Source organism: Schistocerca cancellata, chromosome 1 (assembly GCF_023864275.1).
Source record: "Schistocerca cancellata isolate TAMUIC-IGC-003103 chromosome 1, iqSchCanc2.1, whole genome shotgun sequence".
In the NCBI taxonomy this organism is placed as follows: domain Eukaryota; kingdom Metazoa; phylum Arthropoda; class Insecta; order Orthoptera; family Acrididae; genus Schistocerca; species Schistocerca cancellata.
Window position 1 is genome coordinate 389,234,582 of NC_064626.1, and position 24,747 is coordinate 389,259,328.

At 40.5% G+C, this 24,747-nt stretch overlaps 1 protein-coding gene across 2 annotated transcripts in view; it reads left to right on the forward strand.

The window, feature by feature from the left end:
- Positions 1-24,747, forward strand: part of LOC126175442 (serine/threonine-protein phosphatase 2A 56 kDa regulatory subunit epsilon isoform) — a 279,631-nt gene that overhangs the window by 237,854 nt on the left and 17,030 nt on the right. Inside the window, exons 9-10 of one of the 2 annotated variants that reach the window (XM_049922253.1) lie at positions 11,635-11,864; positions 12,524-12,592. In XM_049922253.1, coding sequence (XP_049778210.1) covers positions 11,635-11,864; positions 12,524-12,557 — 264 coding nt within the window. In that variant the 3' untranslated portion in view covers positions 12,558-12,592. The remainder of the gene's footprint in view (positions 1-11,634; positions 11,865-12,523; positions 12,593-24,747) is intronic. The other variant, XM_049922247.1, reaches the window with a different exon arrangement.

A 24,747-nucleotide genomic window follows, 5' to 3' on the forward strand; every position in this document is an offset into this window, starting at 1 on the left:
GCACTCTTGAACGGTGGACCACACATCTGACCTGTAACAGGTGACTGGGTAAGACGTTAACTCCCAGCCCTGGGTTTTGACAGGTAGGGTTTGCCCGTACCCGTCAGTACAAGCCAGACCCTGGCAGGGGTGAGTGCCTTCCCAAATTGCTGATTGGTCCCTCTGTCAGATGTTTGTGTGTCAGATGTTTGTGAGGTGTGAACAATCACTTCAGGTGGGTGCAGCCCCCTCTGAGTGGAGGGGCCCGCAGTTGGAAGGAGCATGCCATCAAAGATGATGGCAATGAGCTAATTATCTTCTTCACATTCAATGTCCGCTAAACTTGTTTACACAATGGCACTTTGCTTTTGGAGACTACTTCTAATCCTCAAAACACAAATGCTTGCAGCTTAGTTCCTCTGTGGCTGTCCTGTTTGTGTCGAGGCCCATCAAATGTTGAATTCTTCTTATGGTATTATTTACCCTGGGCTGCCTGATGATCTGACCGAGGCAGAAATCCAGACATACCTCTCTGAACAATGCTCCATTGGGTGATGAAAAAGGTGGATGCAGCCTTAGTGCCCAAAAGCACCCTTTTTCTCACTTTTGAGAGAGTGGTGCCTCCCTCAGAGACCAAAGCAGACTTCGAAGTTATCACAGTCAGACTGTACATTCCAAACCCGATGGGTTGCTACCAGTGTCATCATTACTACACTTGAATGTCCTGTCGACCCCCCCAGCTAAATGTGTAATCGGTGGTAGGGATGCTCACAAGGGTAATAGTCTGCTTCCTTCTTCCCGCTGTATCAATTGCAATGGCGACCATGGAGCCTCGTCCCAAGATGTCCCATGTATCTCAATTAGTGGGCTGCCCAAGAGATCTGGGTAAAGGAAAAAGTGCTTTACTCTGTTGCTCTCAAGTTGTTGGCTAGTCGGACACCCTGTGTCCTACCATCCGGCATCTACAGTACTTTCTTGCTACATCTCGCTCCACGAAGGGCATGGCCATGCCGACATAAGACCTCGTATTCAGCACCTTGGTTGTAAAATAGTCCAGCATAGTGATAACGTCCCCATCTCCTCTTCCAGCTGTGCAACAAGTCAACAAACTTTTGCCTCACATGCCGAAGTCACCTGCTACGCAACTGACAGGCTGGAAAGAACAGATTGTGCAGACGTTATACATTCCTCCAGCCAACAAACATCTGGGTCTTCCTCTGCAAACCGGAACGGCTCCAAGAAGTCAAACAAAGGCAAATGGTCTTCTCATTTGCCAACTCGGAGATTTCTTCAATGGTGTCAGCATGTTATACCTTCACCTGCCCAACCTCTGTATTGCTGCTGCACACTGCCAACCATTTTTCTGCTGTGGACTCTGCAGACCGACAGAGAGAGAATTCTGACACTTATATAGATCTCATGGAACGGAACCCTCCAGCATCTGCGTCCTGTAGCAGTGAGTCTTCAAATGCTGGCACTTGGCAGCTGCTGAGCTGAAACCACTTCATCTTTGCCCTCCTCCCCTTTCCTCTTCAGGAGTCTCCTCCAATGGAACGTTCATGGCCTTAGATCCAATGAAGAGGAATTATGGCTGCTCTTGGAATTGAAGTGTCCGGTTGTTGTCTGCCTCCAGGAAGCAAAATTACATCCTCATGACTGCTTTGAGCTCTCGCATTTCTTTTAGGTCTGCCTTGACCTCCCCATCCCGAGGACAGCAATCCAACTCGTGGGGGAGTCATGCTGCTCATCCGGGATAACTTCCTAGTCAAACCATCTCCTTGTCTACCCAGCTTCAAGCTGTTGCAGTCCTTCCTCACTTCACCTTTTCTTTTTGTATTGTTTACATCCCTCTGTCATTTGGTGTCACCATGACAACTTCTGTCAGCTTATTGGGCAACTCCCTTACCCCTTTCGGTTACTGGTGACTTTAATGTGCACAATCCCCTTTGGGGCTCTTCAAGAACCTGTCAAGACAGATGCTTCCACTGGAGCACCCACATTCCTTTCAGATTACATGTACATCTAATCCCATTTGGAACTCTCCTTTTGTACTGCTCAGTTTTCCTGTGGTCTCGATTGGTTCATTATCCCTGATAGGTACCCAAACGACAATTTCCCATGTGCTATCAGTTTTCTGACTCTTATCGCACGTACGTGCAATCTTTAGCAGACAGCATTTCTCTTGTTTTGATGACCAGGTAGAATACCTTACAAATTTTATCACCACCACTGCAGAATGTTCCATTTCTCGTAGTTTCTATTTATCACACCATGTCCTGGTCACTTGGTGGAGTGAGGTGTGCTGCGATGCAATTCGGGTGCACAGGAATGCTCTCCGCATTTTTAACCATCATCCTACAATGACAAACTGAATTCTTTGCAAACAGTTGCGAGACAGTGTCATCGTGTTCTTTGGGATAGCAAAAAAGCTAGCTGGGTTTCATTTATTAGTTCTAATGGTTCTGCTTCTTCTTCTGTCGTATGGGCCCACCTCCAGAGGCTATCTGGGACCAAGGTCCATTACCCAATTTTTGGCCTGACAGTTGCAGATGACGTCCTAGTAGACCCTGTTGCTATTTCCAACACATTGGGCCACTATTTTGCAGAGATTTCGAGCTCCACCCAGTATCACCCTGTCTTTCTCCATCGGAAACGAGTCAGGGTGGCTCGGGCGATATCCTACTCTGCTGAGAATCGTGAGTTCTACTACAATGCTGCCTTTACTACGAAGGAGCTAGATCATGCTCTCACCCCATTCCGATCCTCCGCCCCTGGGCCAGATGTTGCATAACCTTTGTTTTGCAGGCAGGCTTATTCTCTTTCCCGGCCCTCGCCCCAAGGTCGGACAGTGTTGACATTCAGATCTTGCTGATCCTTTCTCTTGCAGGCAAGCACTTTCTCCTTCATACGTACAATCAACAGAAGGCACATTTCCCAGATGCTGGTGTGAAGCCTCTGTCTTGCCCATAACCATACCTAAGACTGGTAAGGACAAACATCTTCCATATATTTACTACCCCATTTCTCTCACCAGCTGTGTTTGAAAAGTAATGGAATATATGATTCATGTGCGGCTGGTATAGTGGCTTGAGTATCGCAATTTACTAACCACTGCACAGTGTAGATTTCGTTCACACCGTTCTGCAGCTGACCATCTCATTACTTTGTCCACCCACATCATGAATGGTTTACTGCGGAAATACCAGACTGTACCTGTGTTTTTCAATTTGGAGAAAGCCTACATACGACACCTGCTGGAGGACTGGTATCCTGCGTACTCTGTACACGTGGAGCTTCCAAGACCGAATTTCCTCCAGGTATTTTCAAAAGATTGAATTTTCAAGGTATATACATGTGAGTTCTACCTTGTTAGACATCTTTATCCAGGAAAACAGCATACCTCAGGGTTCCGTCCTGAGCATCATCCTCTTCGCTATAGCAATTTGCTATTATGGCCCGTCTCCTACCAGGCATCTCTGGCTCTCTTTTCATTAACAATTTTGCCATCTATTGCAGCTCTCTATGGACCATGGACTTGTCTCCTTGCACAGAGTCTTCAGTGTTGTCTCGGCTGTCTATGCTCATGGACCATATGGCTTTTGCTTTTCTACTGACAAATCCATTTGTGTGAATTACTGGTGGCGCAGTTCGTTTCTTCCACCATGTTTACATCTTCGGCGTGTTGCTCTTCTGTTAGTTGAAACTACGAAATTCCTGGGGCTCATACTTGATAGGAAACTTTCTTGGTCCTTCCATGTGACTTATCTGGCCACCCACTGTACGCAGTCCCTCAATGTCCTATGTATCTGCAGCGGTACTTCATGGGGAGTGGATTGGACCACACTACTCCATTTGTACCAACCCTTGTATGCACGGATTTAGACTATAGTTGTCCATTTGGCCTTTGGTGCCTTTTACACTAGCCCGGTTGAAAGTCTGTCTGCAGAAGCTGCTGCACTATTGCAGTCGTACCACCTTGATTTTCTCCTCAGCATAAACTTGTGCTGTTTGTCTGCCATGCCTGATCACCCATCCTATTCCGCCTCCTTCGATGACTCCTTTGACCGCCAGTATGGGGCACATCTCTCTTCTCTTTTACCTCCTGGAGTTTGCTTTCAATTATTGCTCTGACAGCTTAACTTCACGCTACCTGCCACTTTCCCAATGTATTTGAACCCTTCACCACCTTGGCTTTGTGTGGTGGGCCGTGTTCACCTTGGACTTCATTCGCTTCTGAAGGACACTACTCCAACCTCGCTCTTATCACCATATGTTTCTCGACCTTCACCTTCGCACAAAACTTCGTGAGAGTTCCTTTGTGTACGCTGATTGCTCTCGGACTGACTGTGCCGTCGGGTGTGCCTTCGTTATGGTCCCCAATTATTTTCGGTATCGGCTTCTGGAACATTGCTCAGTATTTATGGCGGAGCTCTTCACCCTCTATCAGACCATGCAGTACATCCGGTGACACAGGCTTCTCAATTGTGTCATCTGCTCCAACTCTCTGCGCCCTTCACAGCCTCTGTAAGCTGTATGCCGTCCATCCCTTGGTGCAATGGGTTCAGGAAAGCTTTTACTTGCTCACCCTTTATGAAGCCATTGTGACGTTTATGTGAGTCCCTGGTCCACATTGATTTGATGGGAAATGCCTTTTTTTAACCACTTATGTTCTCATTTATATTTGCTGTCGTGAGTTATCGGCTGTTTTAGCGAACTACACATGGGCAGTAGCGTGTTTTACTTTTATCCGGCATAGGAATATGGCAAAGGACATTTGATCTTCAGTTCAGGATTTCCATTGTGTTTATGGCTAATTGTATCGACCTTCCTCCAAGACCCTGTTTTTAGCTGTCTTTCCTTCTGTCAATTGGACTTAATGTGTAGTCGTTTTTAACTCCTTAATAGTCTTCATTTTCTACAGTTGTGATATGGGAGTGTATGGCTTTAGTCGTTTTTGCACCCTAAAACAAATCAAAGCTTGCTTACAGGTACATAATGCTATAGTCTTGAATGTAATATACACTATCATATGCTCAAGAGGACTCATCACATTGAGTAAGTCTGCGCACAAAAGCTCACTTTTCACTGCCTGAGTAAATACAGTAAAACTAATTTAGTTTCATCAATTAGTTTGATCCATTTACCACCTGGAGATGATAGGTGAACATCAAAATGCTTAGTACTTAACAAGTAAAACAACTGATGTATAGAAATTCTCTGTACTTTGTAATTTAACTTTACAATCGCAGCATCAAAAACAGTCTACTATGGACGAGGATGTGTAAAAGTTTGTGAGTAATCTCAGATAATGTTACTTTACTATTGCTGATACCAAAATTAAGTTATATAGTAACAGGAAACACTGGTCAACATAATACGTAAGGAGTTATGTACTTGATGTTATTTTTCAAGTATGTTTCATGCTGCACAAAACTGAAAACTCCACTCTGTGAAGACGAACGTCCCCTTCACACTGAGCTACCACTGTCAGAACATTTTCAGTAGCGGCTTTTACATGACACCACTTGGTGGCGCATTTGACTGGCCGAACTTTGGTGCACTGCCAGTGAAAAGTCAGCATGTGACGTCAGCGTAGCAGTAGCAGTACTGGCACCAAAACAGCAGCTTGTGGTAGCATCAAAAGCTGATTGCAGCAACTGTTCTCAATAGTGGCATACATGCTGTGCTGTGGGCAAAGCAGATAATGCCCTAATGGAAAGCATGTGCTTCTGTGGTAAATGGGGAAGCCCTGCTAATATTTGGTGTGCCACAGTTAGAACAGGTGGAGGAACACAAGTCACTGGTACAGGTAGTACATTATGTCAGGCACACAAAGTAAAGTGGCTTGGGGAATACAGAATTGAATGATGAAATCCACTGTCCAAGACTCTAAATTTTTGTGCTTAACTTTGGTGCAGATTACAAAAATTACCATTTGATTTTAATTTAGTTTCAACTCTCCCCTCCTCTTTGATCCACCCTTGGTCGCCTCATTATTTTGACAACATTGTCTACTTGTGTATTGTAATATTTTGCAACTTACTATTGATATATAACTCAGATTAACAAAAGAAATTATCATGATTAGTTCATTAATTCTGCAAATGTATTTAGACTTTTTGTTAGAAGGGCAGTCCTTTTTATACCGATGTGTAAATTAAACTAACCATTTGTGGGAAACGAACCTGTATACAGGAATAATATGCAAGGAGCGTTACAGTACTCACTAGCATAAAAGGTGCTTTATACTTGCACCTTATGGCACTCATTTCGTATGGTTCGCGTCCTGGCCCTTCACATTTCGACAGTATTAAGTCAGGCAGTGATTTGCATGGGAAACCTATAATTTTTGGAGTACTTACAAAATACTATAAGAAACTGAAAAATGTCATGGGTATTGAACTATTTGTGACTGAAATGAGTCTTTTTCTTTTAAATTATTTAGGAAGTTGTTCATTAAAGTACATTCAGTTTGGTGTAGTTGCATAAGGGAAGGCAAAGCAGTGCATTTACTAAGGCTCACACTGATATTTGACTTAAATACAGCGCTATGCTTAAAGTGCGCAGGAGCCGTAGTGTAAAGAGTTCCCATTTTGAAACACCTCTGTCTTTATCAAATTGTATTAATTATTGAAATAGCTTTATTTTTTAATCCAAATATAAAAAGTAACCAATTTTAGTTTCTGAAATTGCAGATCTTTCAAAGTCCAGTTTCGAAAAATAATGAATGTAGGAATATATTTGCAAAATGAAGAACAAACCTATCCATGAATGCAACAACATATCAGTGCGCTTGTAAGTTACTCTGTGGTTCCATGTCATTGTGCAGTTGAATGGTCTCTTGTGGTACCATAGGACTCTGTCTCAGGATTTAACATCATAGAACAAAGAAATTCATATGTTTGTCTGCTAGCTAAATTTGGTATTGTGCAAAATTGTGAACACTATAATGTGACTATTTTAGGTGGCACCTGTTCTGAACTATGGTTACGTAAGACACTGGGTGGGGTCAGGCTTGAACTACCTCATTTACGACATTGCCAACCTCAGCAGGCAATTGCACAGTAGTTGTCACGAAGTGGTTTGTGCACTCCACTTTGCTTTGTTTTGTGCATAGCGCTTTATTTTCATATCTTTATTTAAAATGAGCAAAGAACTAGTGCTGATCCATCATGGTGTTTTGAGTGTGTGTCTCATGACACCAGAAGGAATCTGTGATCTATGTGATGGTTCTACTCTTCCAGAAAGATAGCACGTGGTTGTAGGCTGGCTGCGAGAGAGAAATGGGGCTTATTCCCCATGCACAGCTGCTTACCTATCGGACATTCGAATTTCTCTTTTGTTTATGCTCAGTGGCCACTGCTACATCGAGTTCCCGCTAGAGCGACCATGCGAAGAGTCTTCGGGTAAAGCACATACATAGTTGTGCCCCCCCCCCCCCCTCCCCTGCCAGTCCAACTTCCAATCTTAAGTATCTCATTGGTTCTACCTGTAGCATTGTCAAGGTGGATTGCACAGCCCACAAAAGGGCACTGTGATAAGCTACAAGTTCAAAAACAGTGCTCTGCAGATTTTTGTTGTTATCATGTTTGGTGGGAAAGAAAAGTAATGTCAAGAAAAACCTTAAATTAAAATCATTCTGTACATTGGCGAGAAAATTATGCTTTTTGTCAATAAAAACAATAATTTGCTGACAGCTTAAATAGAGACAAAAGAAGAATAACAGTCAGACACTCTTATTATAGAGAATAAAAATTATTTATTCTCATTGATTATTATTTTATCTCCAACATACCCCGCCCCACCACCGCCGCCCGCCCTTCCCCATCATTTAGCAAGACAAACTTTAAAATTTACATGTCTTACCATTTACATACTAAAACTGAAACTAGGTATGTCTGGAGAGTAAGTTTGCTTTCATTCTACCGCCACTGTAGCACTAGTGTCGCAGTTCCCCACATTTACACTTGTCCCTCTGGTTCATTGTCTTTCCACTGACTTCATTACAGCGAGATTGTGTTGTGTTTACATTTGTTAGTGATCGTTTAAAATGTTTAAGGACTCTCTGAGCCTTCCAACTTAGTGCATTCTGTAATACAGTTTTTGAACACAAAGAATGTTAAGCCAGCTGAAATTCGTGAAAAAGTTGTAGAAATTTATGGTGAAACTGTAATGACTGCTGTAATGGTGAGAAAGCAGGTAAAACAATTTAATGATGAATGAAGTAATGGCCATGGCAAAGCACAGAGTGGATGGCCTTCAGTTGTCAGTGAAGGTCAACTTGAGAAATTGAATGAGAAAATTTCTGAAGACAGACAGTTCACAATGGGAATGAGTTTCTTTAAATTTCAAAAACTATTTTGCATGAGATTGTCACAAATTGCTTAAATTTTCACAAATTGTGTTTCTGTTGGGATCCGAAAAAACTTATGGCTGTTCATAAAATGAAACATCTTGGCAGTACTTTGACATTTCTTACTTGATGAAGTGGCAATGGAGATGAACTGTTAAACAGAATTGTGACCGGTGATGAAACTTGGGTTTGTCATGTCATGCTCCTGAATCAAAGCAGCAGTCTAAGGAACGGAGGCACGCACAATCCCCCCAAAAAACACGAGTTTAAAACAATGTTGTCACACAAAAAATTATGTTTACTGTGTTCTGGCACAGAGAGATCATTCTGCTTGTTGAGCTCTTAATAATGTTTATTTTACCAAAAATAGGTGTTACACTTTCTAAAAATAACTGATGAAGAGATGCAAGAGTTTGGTGATCTTTGAACATGCTCATCAGTAACATTCATTGATGATGTTTGATCATTTCTGAGAAACAATCTCAATGAAAAATTCGCAAACTCCATCTACTGGGTTAAAACAATTTCCTGTCTCACCACATTACTTTTGCAGTGTGAAGGCAAAGTTGGGCTTCTCTGCTGTGAGTAGTGTGTTTATAGCATCTACTAACATGAAATAGGAATGAGGTTTTTGTACAGTGGAAGTACATTTCATATATTTAAATTCATTTGTAGTATTAATAGATCTACTGGTTTTGGCTATTTCAACACTGCCCCATGGAACATGAGACCTCGTCGCTAGATGCAGATAGTATAGGCTGCCCCCAAGGTAGCCCTGTTATACTGGACCTTTGGTTATGTGAGACCATTCAACGCTCCTGACTGTTGGAACTCGGCAAGAGCAATTGGATCGTGTAGGCTACGGCCAAACTACCTGATTATTCCTGTGTCAGCAATTTATCCACTGCTGCCCACGATCAGGCATCCGAGCTGATACTGCATGAATCCACACTAAAATTTTGTTCACTCATTCTTCCTGTTGATGCCAGAAGTCAGGCTGGCTGAGAACATAACTCAGATAACGCTGTGACTCACATCTTATGCCAGTCTGAAGTCTGCGTCTTTATGAACATACCTCCTTACCTTAATACAGGAACATTCCAGACAGTTCAGCTCTGGGCTTCACACAGATGTAGTAAGTTGAGAAACTGTGATAAAAATAGGCTAAGGAAGTATAGAAAAAGATATGGTACAAAGACAATTTATTATTGTGACACACTAGTCTCTGATAATCTTGCTTAACGTAATGTTGCAGTTTAATGTATCTGTAGGTATAGTTGTACTCACTTGGTTTGAGAACAAGCAAAGCATTTCGTAATCAAATCAATCTGTAGTGCCATTATTCACTGTTGAAAGTTTTATTAAACAATGGAAAATAGACTTTGGAAGGCTGTCTGTGTCTTAACAGGCTGCACGTGTTTGAAATTTACTCCAGTTGTGGGCATGCTATCTGACACTGTACTACAACCTGTAGATGCTGATCTCAGATCACCATCCACCAGCAGAATCCCTACACTGTGCACAAGCGAAGCTACAGTCCTCTAACACAAGCCATTGTGACCCCGTATTTGTTACCGTAGCTGAGCCTTGTAATGTCTTAGATCAATAGACATACCATGGCTGATACGAATTTAGACATTGCTAACACTTCTTGTAGACTTTAAGCATCATTCATTAGTTACTGTGGAATTTATTCTTATCTTTATATCTTTTCTCTGTCAAAACTACCAGCTTGTACCACAAAATTTTCTTCCATCTCCCACTCAACTTTGATGAATGAGTCCATCCTTTATGCTGATAGGTGTCCTCATGCATTTATTGCATCCTACATTTTTTGGAAAATGGATGTTCACCTAACCTACATCAATGTTTTATAACATTCTCAACGTACTGCACAGAGCTTTCATCTCATGAAATGACTGTGACTGCTGTTCCATGCTAAGTGTGAAAGCCAATTTTCAATTAACATAAAATTTACGTTGTTCCATAAGCTGTGGAATGCGGTATGGGCACAAAGATTCCATAGTAACATGACGTGTAATCATATCAAATTGTTATGCTTTGTGGGGAATTTTCTTTAGTGAAATCTTAGTATGAGCTATCCTTAGAGGATTTCCCCCTAGATGGGACATTCGCAAAGGACTAAGTCCAAAGGAATGGTTTACTAAACTGAATGGTAGGCCCTAGGAACAACTTGTAAGGCACAGTTGTTCACCACTTCCTTCAAATCAGTGTCATTCCCACCTTAATCTTGTTCCTCATTACTGTTACACTGTTCCTCGTTCCTGCTTTGGTCTCTTCATAGTTCCGTTTCTGCTGTTCCCACATTGGGCTCGTTTGATCATTCTCATTCTGTGTTAGGTATTCTCCTGTTCCCCATTCTAGCCCCAACGTTGATCATTCAGTTGTAGTTCCTTTTATTCATTGTGTTCACCCGTTCCTGTTCAATTTCAAATCCTTCTCGAAGTCTCAACTTGTAATTCTTTGCATATGCTGTTCATCATTCACAACTAATAATTTATAACTTTGTTTAAATTAAAATTAACAAGAAGTCCCAGTTTGCTGGAACTCATTTTTGATATGCCTGTGCATATTTTTAAAAGTGCCCATATTTACTTAAGTATTGCAAAATAACAATAATCAATGGCAGTATAGAAGATTTTTTGTAATTAACACCAATTAGTTGCTAAAAAATAATATTTTGAACTGAAATTAAATGAATTTAGGAAAACAGTTCCATGTACCATTTTCACATTCAAGCTGATAACACATTAAGGTGGTTAAAGGGCAGTTGGACAGCCTGGAGTCAGTCTATTCTTTTTTGTTCATTCAAGTCACCAACTTTTTTACCTCGGATTACAAACGTTTCTGATCACGCGTGAGTTTGACATATATACAATAGTTATCTAACAAGGGGGACCTTACAGACAGGCCCTCCTTGATTTTCTTCTTGCTTCTATAATTTGAAGGTCACTGGCCAGACATTAACTTTCTAAACAGTACGAAGCACTTCTCAAAACACTTGATACATCCATCAGCTTCAAAGATTGGGAGATTTCTAAGCTTTTGTTAAGTGTAAAACAGCTGCTGTAGGCTTTTTGATTATTGCTTTGAAATCAGATGAAAATAAGAATGGCAAAGTGCTGTACATATAACCAATTTAATACAAGGAAGCTTCCTTTAAGGTAATTGCATGGACATTTTTGATGCCAAGTGTAATATTGTAATGCTGAGCATTAATTATCATCTTATATTCTATTGGATTATACTATTTTTATAGACTAATTCGTTTTTTCTTTCAGGTTGCTGAGCGCGCTTTGTACTTCTGGAACAATGAATATATCATGAGTTTAATAGAAGAACACAACAATGTGATAATGCCAATAATGTTTCCGGCTCTGTACCGAATAAGTAAGGAACACTGGAATCAGACTATTGTGGCCCTTGTGTACAATGTGCTCAAAACATTCATGGAGATGAACAGCAAGTTGTTTGATGAGCTCACAGCTTCATATAAAGCTGACAGGCAGAAGTAAGTAAGCATGACTCACATAAATTGTAGAACTTTGCTATCAATTGTCGTGTGACAAAGGAGAATTGAATATTAGATGTTAGCTTAGTTTCAGGCAAACTTCCAACTCCTTCCCTCATTTTTCCCCCATCCCCCACATCCTAGAAAAACAAAACATCTTCACAGACCTTTCAGAAAAATATTCAGTTGTTAATAGTTCACCGAAGTACCCAATGACACTTGTGATTCACACAGGCTTCCGTAAAAAGAACTGTGAGAAATTGGTTGGTTGGTTAGTTCTTCCCTTATGTTGCAAAAGGGGAAAAGTCATGATCAATACATGAATTCTGTAGTGAACATGCACACAGTTGTTCAGTTTGTAAGGACTGCTCTGTACCCATATTTTGTTGTAATAAGTTATTTTGTAATAGTAGAAAGAAATTTTCCCTCTTCCCTTTCAGTCTGTTGTATAGATGATTACTTTACACACCTTGAAACAATGTAAAAGCCACTTTATCAGAATGAATAACACCTATGGTTTCTTATGTAAATAAAATGGGGACATCTCAAGAGCTGAGCCGATACTCATTTTGTTATTCGGTGCTTTGTGTGGCTCAGCTATAAACCATTACCGGTGTGCTGGAAAAAAATACATGTAAAAATTTGTTATTTTGTTCCAGTGCACCAGACCAAACTTTGGCCAATAACAAATGATTAATGACGAGATTGAGGTTTGCAGCGTATCGAAGGTAACTGTGTTGATCATTTTTGTTAAGTTAGTTCATCTACACAGGATGTAGACACTTATTTCAGATTTTGTTTAAGGAGGTTGGGAAATAATTTTGGTCAGATTATAATTATATACTCTACATTCTTCAGTACTACCAGCCCTAATTTACTTTGGTCTTTCCACTCAACTTCTGTGAAGAAATTTCTAATGTTCAATTATCTGAGCTCATCATACTATCAATTTGCTTTCCCATTTGTTTGTATTGACAGAGAAATGTTGCTATTTCTTTTAGCAGTTGGATTTCTTGTATCCCGTTATTGTTGTCATATTTCATGGGGCTGTTCGCTTTTTTGTAACATTGTGATTCATCTCGCCCTCTGAAATTTGGGAGTACTTTGTTGTGGCATCATCTGATGAACTGTTTCTTCATCGTAGAACTTCTTTTATCTCCGTGTTAGAACTAATAACTTTTCCTGTATTCTTGTTTGTATAAATGTGTAGATTACGTTTAAGAACTATTTCTCCCTTCCTTTCCTTCAACTATAGTGCTAACCTTATGGGTCTTAGATGGCTTTGTGTACTTCTGTGATTGATGAAGAAAGAAACCTTTACCTGTCTTAAAAAGTCTCTCCTCTGTTAAAGTAATTTGTCTTGTGTTTGTTTCGTCATCTATGTGACTTGGCAGTTAACTACTATTATGTGAAAGTACATAATTCTAATTTTACATTTATGTACTTCACTCTTCTAGTTTGAAATAGAGACGAAGAGGAGGTACAGGTGTTAGTGACTAGCTGTTTGTACTTCTTTTTCCAGAAGTTAATAATTAGACTCAATATGTCTTCACAAAGAAGAAAAGTCTGAGATACATTTGGTGGCGTTCTTCAGGATTAATCTGCTGAAGTTGTGTTAGTAATGAGAGAAGTTACAGATAAAGTTGCGTTTCATCAGATATATATCTGTACTCAAAGGAAGAGTACAAAGCATCTTCAGTAATGGAACACTGTGACCTTTCTAGGCCTCCCTGTATTCGAGGCCTGGCTTATTTACAACATTAATCCTTAACTTGTTCGTGAAAATACTGTAACAAATAGACAGCCCCTCCAAGACTGTCTCCCCCCCCCCCCCCCCCCCCCCCTAGTGGTCTAAAAAATACAGTTATGAGAGTAATAATTTTGAAATTAAAAATAAATCAGTCAGGAGTGACAGCTGACTTCTTTAGCTGTCCGGTTTGCTCTTTTAGGATTAGTACTTGAAATTACAGCAACGACACGTAATGAACAACTTTATTCATAAAAGGACCGCACACTGAACAAGGAACACACACAGACAGAGAACACACACTGCTAGGACAACTGTGTACATAACATCATCTGTGGACACCAACGATATTATGTGGCGGTAAAATTTGAATCTCAACACGCCTCCTCAATTTTTACACACAGGTATAAATTGATGAACTTGAGTCCTTAAGTTTGTGGTTCTAGGTTTGCAGTCAGAGTCCAACAACACACATCTCGTGATTCGCCGCAGGAAGGGCCTTCGTCAGCACATCTGCTACCATGTCTTCTGTTGACCGATATTCCAGTTTCAGTGGATAATCTTGCAGGGCCTGGCGAATGAAGTGGTACTTTATGCGGGTATGTTTTGTCTTTGAGTGGAAAACTGGATTATTTGCCAATTTTCCAGCTGACTGGTTGTCATTGAACAGTACAATGTTTGACAGCTCCGCTAAACCCAGCTCCTTCATGGAGGTTGATAGGTGAATCACTTCTTTTGCTGCTTCAGAGATACTCATATACTCAGCCTCAGTTGATGAAAGAGCAACGGTCCTCTGCTTGTGTGAACACCATGAGATTGCTGACTTGCACAAGATGAAGTTGTAACCAGTATACGACTTCCTGTCAGCAACAGAATTTCCCAACTCAGCATCTGCAAAACTTGTTATCCTTGACGTAGGTTAGTTTCTTGTCAGTTGTTCCCTTGAGGTATCTAAGGATTTGTTTAGCTGCCTGCCAGTGAACAGGATTATGGCTGTTGTTGTATTGGCTTAGCTTGTTGACTGCATGGCATATATCAGGGCGAGTGCCAATGGCGATGTACATCAAAGCTCCGAGCAGTTCCCTGAACGGATACTGAGTCCCATCCGCTGTACCTGCAGCTGTTACATCCAGTTTGATCCCGGTCGCCAACGGGGTTCTTACGGGCTTGCAGTCATCCATTCGTAATAGGTGTAAAACTTCTCTGATGTAGCCACTTTCACACTGCGTGAGTTTGTCAACAGACTGATTTACGTCAATGCCCAGGTAACGTTTCACAGGACCAAGATCCTTGACGTCGAATCTGGCAGATAACTTGCCTTGGATCTGCCTGGTCCTTTCCGGGTCTAATGACGCAATTATGATGTCGTCAACATAAGTGAGCAGGAAGAATTGAGAATTTCCCACACTGCCCACATATACACAAGGATCTTCACTAGTGGGCTGCAATCCGATTGACATCAATGTGGTGTTTAATTTGGCATGCCACTGTCTGCCAGCTTGGCGCAGTCCGTAGATGGCTTTTGTAAGCTTGCACACTTTGTCACCAGATTTCAACTTCTGGAGCATATCATCTGTCTTTTTGGCTATGTGATGGTGCTCCTCAACATCTCTCATCTTCTGTAAGAACTTGGCTAATGAGTACAGCTGTTCCATGAAGATTTCAGTATCAATTTCACCTTTGAGGAATGCAGAGACATGCAAGTTAAACTTCACTGCCAGAGCAATGAGGAATCTGAATGATTCGATTCTTGCAACTGGAGAGAATGTTTCCACAAAGTCAACTCCGGGTCTTTGTTTGAATCCTCGTTCAACTATTCTGGCCTTTCTTCGTAGCAAGGATCCATCACTGCCGTATTTGTTTCTTAAGACAGTTCTGCAGTCAAATATTTTTCTGTTTGCTGGTCTGTCCACGATGTCCCAGGTTTCATTCTTGACTAGCGACTTGTCTTCATCGTATATAGCACTAAACCATTCTTGACTATCTGGCCCGTCAATGCACCCTCAACACTGATTTCTGTTGCATTAGCAGCAAAGTTGATGTCATGACTTGAAACATCTGGTGCAAGCTGTGGAGCAGGTGTGACACTTGATGAATTGCTGTCCTCGTCACATGACAGGTTATCATCTGAAATGATATCGTGTGGTAGTGAAGTGACTTCTTCTTCTTCAAAACCGTAATGTGGTTCTTCATCAGAGAATGATTCTGACACACAGCTTCTGTTGTCACTCAAGTCTCCTGGTGAAAGGTCCATGCAGATGCATTTTCTTTGGCAATGATGTTGTTCATCTGCAGAGAGGTCTACATAGGTTTGCTTGGGTTCAAAACTGTTATGATCAAGGAACCTGACATCTCGTGATGTGTATGTCTTGTGGTCTTTTGGCACCCACACACGATAGGTACTTGAATGGTCTGAGTAGTCTACGAAAATTCCTTGCTTGCCTCTCGGATCAGACTTCCCCTTGTTTGGCGATTTGTCTATGATGATGACACTTTCACCAAATACACGAAGGTGTGACAGGTCTGGTTTCTTCTTCATCCACTTTTCATATGGAATTCCACCTGAAAGTCCTTTGGTTAGGCAGCGATTTCAGATGTGGTTGTTTGTGTTAATAGCTTCGGCCCAAAGTGATGGTGGCTGTCCAGACTCTAGAGACTCCAGCATCATGCAGTTAGCCACTTCAACCAGGGATCGGTTCTTTTGTTCAGCAACACAATTCTGTTGTGGTGTATAAGGAACTGTTTGACATCACTGTATTCCTGGCGCTTGGAAGATGGGAGTCCATCCTTTCGTTGCAGTATTCCTTGCTGTTATCTGACTGGAAAGATTTGATTTTACATCCAGTCTGATTTTCAGCAAAGTTCTTGAATTCAACAAATCTGTCCACAACTTCCCCCTTGTGTTGAAGAAAGTAGACTTGACACCATCTGCTGTGATCATCTATGAAGGTTACAAAATATCTTGCACCACCTAGAGATTTTTCTCTCATTGGCCCACAGACATCTGAATGCACTAACTCCAGAAGCTCACTTTTGTTTTCATCCCGCCTGGTGAAAGGGATGGATGTGATCTTTCCTTCAAGACATATAGTGCACTTGGTGAAGTCTGCATCACTGAATTTCAAGCCTGTCACATACTCATCCGTGAGCATTCTAATCATATCTCCAGAGTTAAAGTGTCCTAATCGAGCATGCCAGATTTGCGTGTCACTTTTCGTAATTTTTGTCTCTGCAGCTGTACAGGCCTTTGGGCTGTTTTCATGCAAGTAAAACAGGTTACCAACTCTATTTGCAATCGCCTTAACTTTCTCGTTAGTGTCCCTTATAACTGCATGATTTTTCTCAAAGGTTACAGTGTGATTGCTGTCCACAACCTTTGCGACTGAGATTAGATTGGTTCCGAGTTTTGGCTCATACAAAGTGTTTTTCAGCGTAATGGAGTTGGTATCACTGGCCGAGATTTTGATGCATACGTCACCTTTAGCTGTCACTTGCGTAGCACTGTTGTCTGTGAGCGTTAAAACTTCTTGCGCTTTGGTTACGCTTGTGAACACTTTAGGGTTGTTACACATGTGTGATGTACAACCACTATCTATACACCACAAACGTTTGGTCCTGAGACTTCGGAGCATGTTCGTTAATGGAAAAACAGCAGTGAGCTTCATCAATTTTATTTGCAGCTTGCGCAGTTAGCTTGCTTTTGAAGAAACACTCTTCTTCTTTGTGGCCTTTCTTGTTGCAAAAACTGCACCTGAATGATGATTTTTCCTGCCTTGGCTTCTGTTTTGATTTTTGTTCCAATTTGGCACAGTCACTTAATGCACCTTTTGATTTGTTTACGAAATGTTTAGGCCCGACTGGTTTGTCAAACATCGTAGCACTCACATTTTCACTGTCGATCTGAATTCTCGCATTGTTTTCTTCTGAGATTTTCACTTTCAGTGTCTTGACATCGGGTACGTTATCGTGAGATTAGATTGCACACCTAAAATTATTGTAACTATCTGGCAAACTGTAGAGCAACATTATCGACAATAAATCACTGTTTATATCTATGTCCATTGCTTGTAATTTGTCCACTGCATCGAAGAATTCATTAAGATGCTGTGTTATATCGTCACTAGGTTGCATCTCGTGAAGAGTAAGATGTTTCAGTAGCGTTGCTTTGTGAGCAGGTCCTTTGGATGCGTAAATATCAACGTTTGAGCCATGCCTGACATGATGTGCTGCAGTTCTTCACTTGCTTCAGTTCTGTGGGGCTGATGGATAGAGTGAGGTCTGCCTTCACCTTCCTGTCTGCAGCTAACCATGCGTTGTACACGGCTTGTGCAGCGGCGAGTGGAGCACCTTCACCAGTCACTGCAGGTTGCGGTATGTCTTCAGATACATACCGCCACGTATCGTTCTTGAGGAGTACTGCTTCGACTTGAATTCTTCATGTGTCGTAGTTATCGCATGATAACGTTTCCACTCGAACTCTGTGTGCAGCAGCCATGTGCCCTATATTTGTCGTGTTAAAAGACTCAGTTTATTCCTGCACTTCAGCTTACGAATTTCCGTTTCCATATAAATGAAGAGTATCGCTTTTACCGATTGCGTGACCCGGGCACATAACCTGTTAGGATTAGTACTTGAAATTAAGGCAGTGACACGTGTTTAATGAACAACTTTATTCATAAAAGGACCGCACACTGAACAAGGAACACACACAGTCAGAGAACACACACTGCTAGGACAACTGTGTACATAACATCATCTGTGGACACGTGGCAGTAAAATTTGAATCTCAACATGACCCGATTGCTGCATTGTTTCTGCTGTTGCCAGAACCAAATTATGACCTATTACTTTACTTTATCAGTGGAATGCACTGTTTCGTTTTTCATTCCTCCTGTGGTACGCTGTGGTTTGGTGGTGGTGTGGTTTCTAACTAAGTGATTAAGAACTTTGCAACCCCGTTGTATAGATATTTTGCAGCTGAGCCATCATAAATCTCAATTCTGATGATGCAGGACTTCTTAGAAGTTTTGGAAAAATATAATGATATTATAAATCTTCAGTTAGAATTACCTGTTCTTACTATGACGACCATTGTAACGGCACACTTGTACTGAGACACTCTGTACTCTTTTAAATGACTATTCCCAGTACTGGGCTTTATTTTTAGTGTGTATGACCAAATGGGAGAGTTTGCATTCCACTTTAGACAATTGGCAAAGGTTGTAACTCGTTTTTATGATACGTCTCAACCTAATGTCAATTTTATTAATGTCGTTGTCATCGAAACACATTTACTTCACTTTTTACATTCCAGGCTGGTGAAATACTTGCATTTCACATAGTTTAATGTTTCCAATATTTCTTCTAAACTACTGTAAGTCTTGTTAGATTGTGTTTTACACCAAGTCCACAGTTGCATACTTCTCGCTTCCACAACTGTCAAAACCGAACTGATGTACTAGCTGCAAACATGTTCTTTTATGCTTTCAAAACTGCTTTGGAGAAATAATGCTCCATCTGAAATTGATATGATATTTGAGTAGCAGTGCATCCTAAGATGACAAAGCTTCTCGTTAGTGGTATATCATTGCTAATGACAAAAATGGACCTTGCATCTTGTGTTGCTATTAGTTCACCTGGAAAGATTAAGACTGGCATCTAGTAGTGTCAAATACTGTTTCCAGTATGTGTCTAATGTGGGTGCTTCTGACCTTGAGATATTAAATCATCTCCTTCACTCATTATTTCATTCCTGTGTTTCTTCACCAATAGATGAACATATCAATTGTGCTAAAAGTGTGAAATTGAATTCTTTCTGTTCTTGGATATCATTGTAATATTGTGTCATGCCTCTTTAATACATTTCAGTAGTTTACAGCAAATGTTTGGTGGGACAGATGTGTCATTCCACAGTTAACTTTTTGTAGAATGTGGAGGAAATTGTGTGCAGTTACAAAAAGAAATGTTGCCTTTAATTAGAGAAACCAGTGATGACAAACTTACTATATTCTTGTCAGGTCTGCACCCAGATCATACAGTCATCTAGACACAGTACATTGGCCATCCATGTGCTAACATCGTCAGGTGAGGACACTGTTTGCTAAATCTCATCAGAACTGATTCATACTGTGAATACACCAACGCTGCCCTCATAATTCCGCATTTTACTTAAGGTGTAGCCCATGTCTCTATCTGTGTCCCTCGGGTAGACAGCGCTCTGCCACTGCAGATTTCTCAAGTTGTGTAATTGTGTGTGGTAGTGGTGCTCAACACAGCTGCAATAAACAACAGTACAAATTCTCTGGCCAAAATATATTTTTACACAACAGCAAGGGATTCTGACAATACCAGACATCCTCAGTTCTAGCTCATCTGTAACCATGCCAAGGAGAGTTCTAATCTTGGCAGGCAAATGAAACACATTTTTAATATTGTACTTAATACTACGTTGACCACACAAACTGCAGTTGGACTGTGGTCTCATCAATCAGCCACCTCCACCTTCTTTGGTCCATGTATTCTTCCCACACTGGTCCTATTATGCTAGTATCCTGACGTATACTATCATTCCATCTCAGCTGTGTTCTCCCCATTGGTCTGTTACTTCTAATGTTTTCTTCCACTATCTGCCTCGTGATCGGGCAATGTTGGTGCCTTGTATGTCCATTATCATTTCAGTCTCTCTCTTTAATCACTGCTGAAGTGTCCATCAATGTGTACAAAACCTGCAATTCATCATTTTTCCTTCTTCAATAGTCATCTCCATCCTACACTGGTCCAAAAGTCTGTCTCAGAACAGTATTTTAAAATGAAAAATTGGTTCAGAGCCCAGATGCTGGGGTGAAAATAGTTAAAGGGATCTAAGAAATGGGTAAGGGTGTCCCCCCCCCCCCCACCATGAATATGCAATCAACATACCTCCGAAAAGAGGGACATTTTAAAAAATCCGTCCTCGGCAGTCTATCGTATATGACTAAGAGGGGTAATGGACTCACCATAGCCAACTGATTTTTTTTTTTCCTTCAGAATACTTATTGAATAAAAATTGAGTTCATGTCACCACATGAAATCAAAGCTTTGTCGTTTCCATGTCTCAATTTTGACCAAATCAAGTCAAGGATACTTCAAAAGGATCCCAGATAAACAGAGACACTACATCAAATCTCCAAGAAAATCCAATGGACCATGACATAAAGACCTAAAAGTGCTGTATAAAAACCTTAGAATTGGAAATATGGTGGTCTCATTTTGGTACATGAGGGTAAAGAACAGATGTTAAGTACAACCAAATACCCATATTGACTCACTATTGGCCATAATGTTACCCCCACCCCTTTGTGGATTTTTGGCAAGCCATATAATCTCAGTGTAATGGCAACATTAGAACAGTTCATTAAGCACATCTTCAGATTATAAAGTCGATTTCAGAAATGAAAGCATTTTCCATTTTATTTGTTCGATAGGGCCACTCTGCAATCTTCAGTAAGCCAAGAGATCCATTTTACTTATACAGGGTGTATGCACTCAAAGACAAACAGGAAATTGTGAAAAAAGTGGGAATTTTTTAGAATTCTGGGAATTTTTCATTGTTTTAGTTTTCAGTTAAAATTTTGTAACTTTCAGTGGTAAGAACTGATACTCTAACAAGGAATATTACTGTGTCACACTACTGCAGAATAATACAGCAACATTAAAACACAAACAAGAGAAGAAAACAAAATAAAACTTAAGTTGCAAAGGAAATGCGCCGTGTACAAAAACAAAACACCGTGCACATACAAGCATCTGCCAGAAGCAAAATGTGCCAATGGCATTAGAACAAAGACTGTGCAATACTTCATAGCAACGAACTGCTTCCAATAAACGTGATGTCACAACTGTTTACATTAGGTTTGTTTGAACAGCAGACTCGCGTGCATGCACAGTTGAGTTGCATGTGAGCAGTATCTCCCATTTCTGGCTACTTGAAGTGTGGCTGTTAGCCATATCAGCAGTAGCAGCAAGCAGCCATATGCTACCTGGTAAAAATTTTCTGGCCCACCCAAGGTGCCAGATCGTGCATGCGCAGAACAGTTGATTAGCTGTGGGGGTGGGGGTGGGGGGGGGGGGGGTCACCACATGACCCATGTTTACATTTAGTGATTTTGCTGTTCCTCTTTGTTTGCAGCTCCCATGTCAAATGAAAACAAAATGGATTTCTGTGGCCAGAAGCTATCCAGTGAATTAAAATACATTCACATAATTACGGAAGGCTAAAATGTATTATTAGTTTCAGTTTTCTGATTTTATTTTATTTCGACATTTTTTGCAGTCAAGTGCTAAATGCCTTAAACAATGAAATCATTTTTATCAGTTTGCTAAAGAAATTTGGCTTTTATTAGTCTTCTCCGCCAAGGCAGTCAATTTATTTGAAACGAAAAGTTTCGTTCCACATTATTGGCTAGTTCCAACTGTTCGCTGAATTTCAAATGCATGTTTTCATCTTCTAGCACATATGGCATCATGCCATAATAAAGAACCAAACAGAGATAATACTGTACTGGTACTCCAAGAAAATTTACATCCCAAAAACTGCACTGAAAAGCTTGGTATCATGTTGGGGCCTTTGTCATCGTAAATCTAGACATACGAATGTGCACTTCAAATCTAATTATGCATTTTTGTATGGTTTACGAAATTCCATTGCTATTGGAGTATCCTCTGATGTCCTGTTTCTTTTATGACATAATGTAAGATCTTTTAATATGTTATACCTTCAAATGTATAGGCTTCGAACGTTGTCATACCTGCACATGCACAGTAATGCCTGTTTTCTGGCGCTCTCTGACAACTGCTGAAACGAACTTATTCCTAACAGGTGTCTGGGAAAATAGTGTGAATGGTGGTTTGAAAAGCTTTACTTTCAAAGTAAATTTCCTTTTACGCAAGATGAGTTATGTTACGTGTGAGAATGTGCAAGGAATTTCTTAAATCACCGTGTGTTTGACTCTCGTTTAGAACTTGTCACTTTGAGGACCAGCCACTTAGAAGAATTTCGAAGCACAGAAGATCAGATATCTATGTCATTATTTTAAATAAATATGCAGCGTACTTGTTGCTCCACATCAAAGGTCTTTCAAAAAAACCGTGTTAAATTTTTTTTAAGCTGGGTTTCGTTTTCTAAAGCACCTGGAAGTTCTGTGCTGATATATGAAACGTTAACCATTTAAAGGATTGGTAAGTTTTACAGTTGTGAGGGAAACTATACTGTCACTTAACTCGGAAAAAGTGTATTTTTTAACTGGGAAATCCGGGAATTTTTTCCCTTGTCCATGCATGACCCTGTTATCTAATCATCCCGTGAAAGTAGTATCTCATTATCTTTGTCCACTGGGAGGATTAATAAATCTGGATCTTCTCTAGTGGACCGGATAGCTATGCTTTCTACAGAGGAAATACTAACCCTCAGGGATGGAGCGCAATGCAACACATGTGAAACCTCCTGCCTGATTTCTTCTGTTAGCCCTCAGGAAAGTTATTAATTGCTTTCTCCACAGAGAAAATAAACTCAGTAATGTAAATGCTCTTTGATGTGGGAGCCAAATTTAGGACTTTCTCTAAAACTGGTAGTATCATCCAAATCTTTACTTGTGAGGTTAATCACAATCCATTGATGGATGTCTTTATTCAGTGTCGTGGTCAAGAGTAAAGGCCTTAAAATTGTGTGGATTACCTAGCAGCAGCACTCCTGTGCACCCAGTCCAGTACTGCCCTGAACTACAATCCACACATTTCCAAGATACTGCCAGCAGCAGTGATGAAACCTCCAAGTGCAAGTAAAACAAATCTTTGGTTGTAAATCTATTTGTCTGTGAGTAAATGAAATCCATTCCCTTGCCTTGGCAAAACTAACCTGTTTTCATTCCCAAAAAATTGCAATTAATGTGTTGTTCAGCACATTGGCAAGTCAAACCAACCAAAATCTCTAACATGAAATGTCCACCTCATATACTTTGTGTATACACAGTAGTTTGGTGACAAAAGATCAGAAACGAGTTCTGTATACTCGCTTTAAACTCACCATCAGGTCTTGTGATGTCATCTCCAAACTCACTGTCTCCATGTGCCCATCAACTCCACTCATAAGTCTCCACCACATCCCACTTAAAAAGTCTGTTGACTGGTACAAGTAGAATCGACTCGTAGCATTCCTGCTACATATGCAGCTGTTTCGGAAGAAATTTATTTCGTGTAATCATGATTTCAACTTTTTAGCCATTCTCAAGTGCAAGTTGATATGTCACAAAATGTCAGACAAGCGTAAATGACAGAAGCAAGTTGTATAACAATGTAATGACTGATCATTTAGCAGTAAATATTGTTCTGTTTGTACATATGTTTATAGAGATAAAACTTTTTTGAAGACTACTGTAAATTTATTTTAATATTTAATATCTGGTAAGAGAATGTCTTAACAATTACGCTGACATGCACACACTTTTGAGGCGCTACCAAATCTGTAACAGCAGTACCAGAAAATGTGAAACAAGGATGAAGTGCAGTCTCTAAACAGTGATCAATTACTAAAATAAATTAGAGAAATGAATAACCTACGGACCTCGCTGTTAACCCATAAATGCAAAATTACCATGACCAGATGTCACAGGGATATGAAAGTGAATTTGCAAGGTGCCCAGTTTTTGTTCAATGCAGCATGTACTTTTCACTTGATAGAGGTGGAATAAGCAAGAATACAATCATTTTGTTTGCATTGCACGAAATTTTTGTTTTTTGTTGGAAGTGTGGACAATAGCACAAAATTTATTCCAGGCATAACTCCTCTTTTAATGGAATAAATTTGTAGTTATATACTTCGTATCACTTAATTTTTGTCTTACACCCTTCACAGACTCGCAAATCACAGCTTCGTTAAAGGCCATCACAACCCAACAATCGGTCATTTTGCCTTGTCAGTGCTACTGTACAGTAGCAAGGTTATGTACTCATCTTCTGTAGTAACAGTAAGTCGCAAATAGCCTTACGTTTCTGCGTGCTTCGGTAAAAGAAAACCAGGTTACAAGTGTGGATGTTTCACTGCACCACAGCTCTCAGACTTGTTGTACTTGCGGAACTACAACACAAATGAAGGAAACCTCT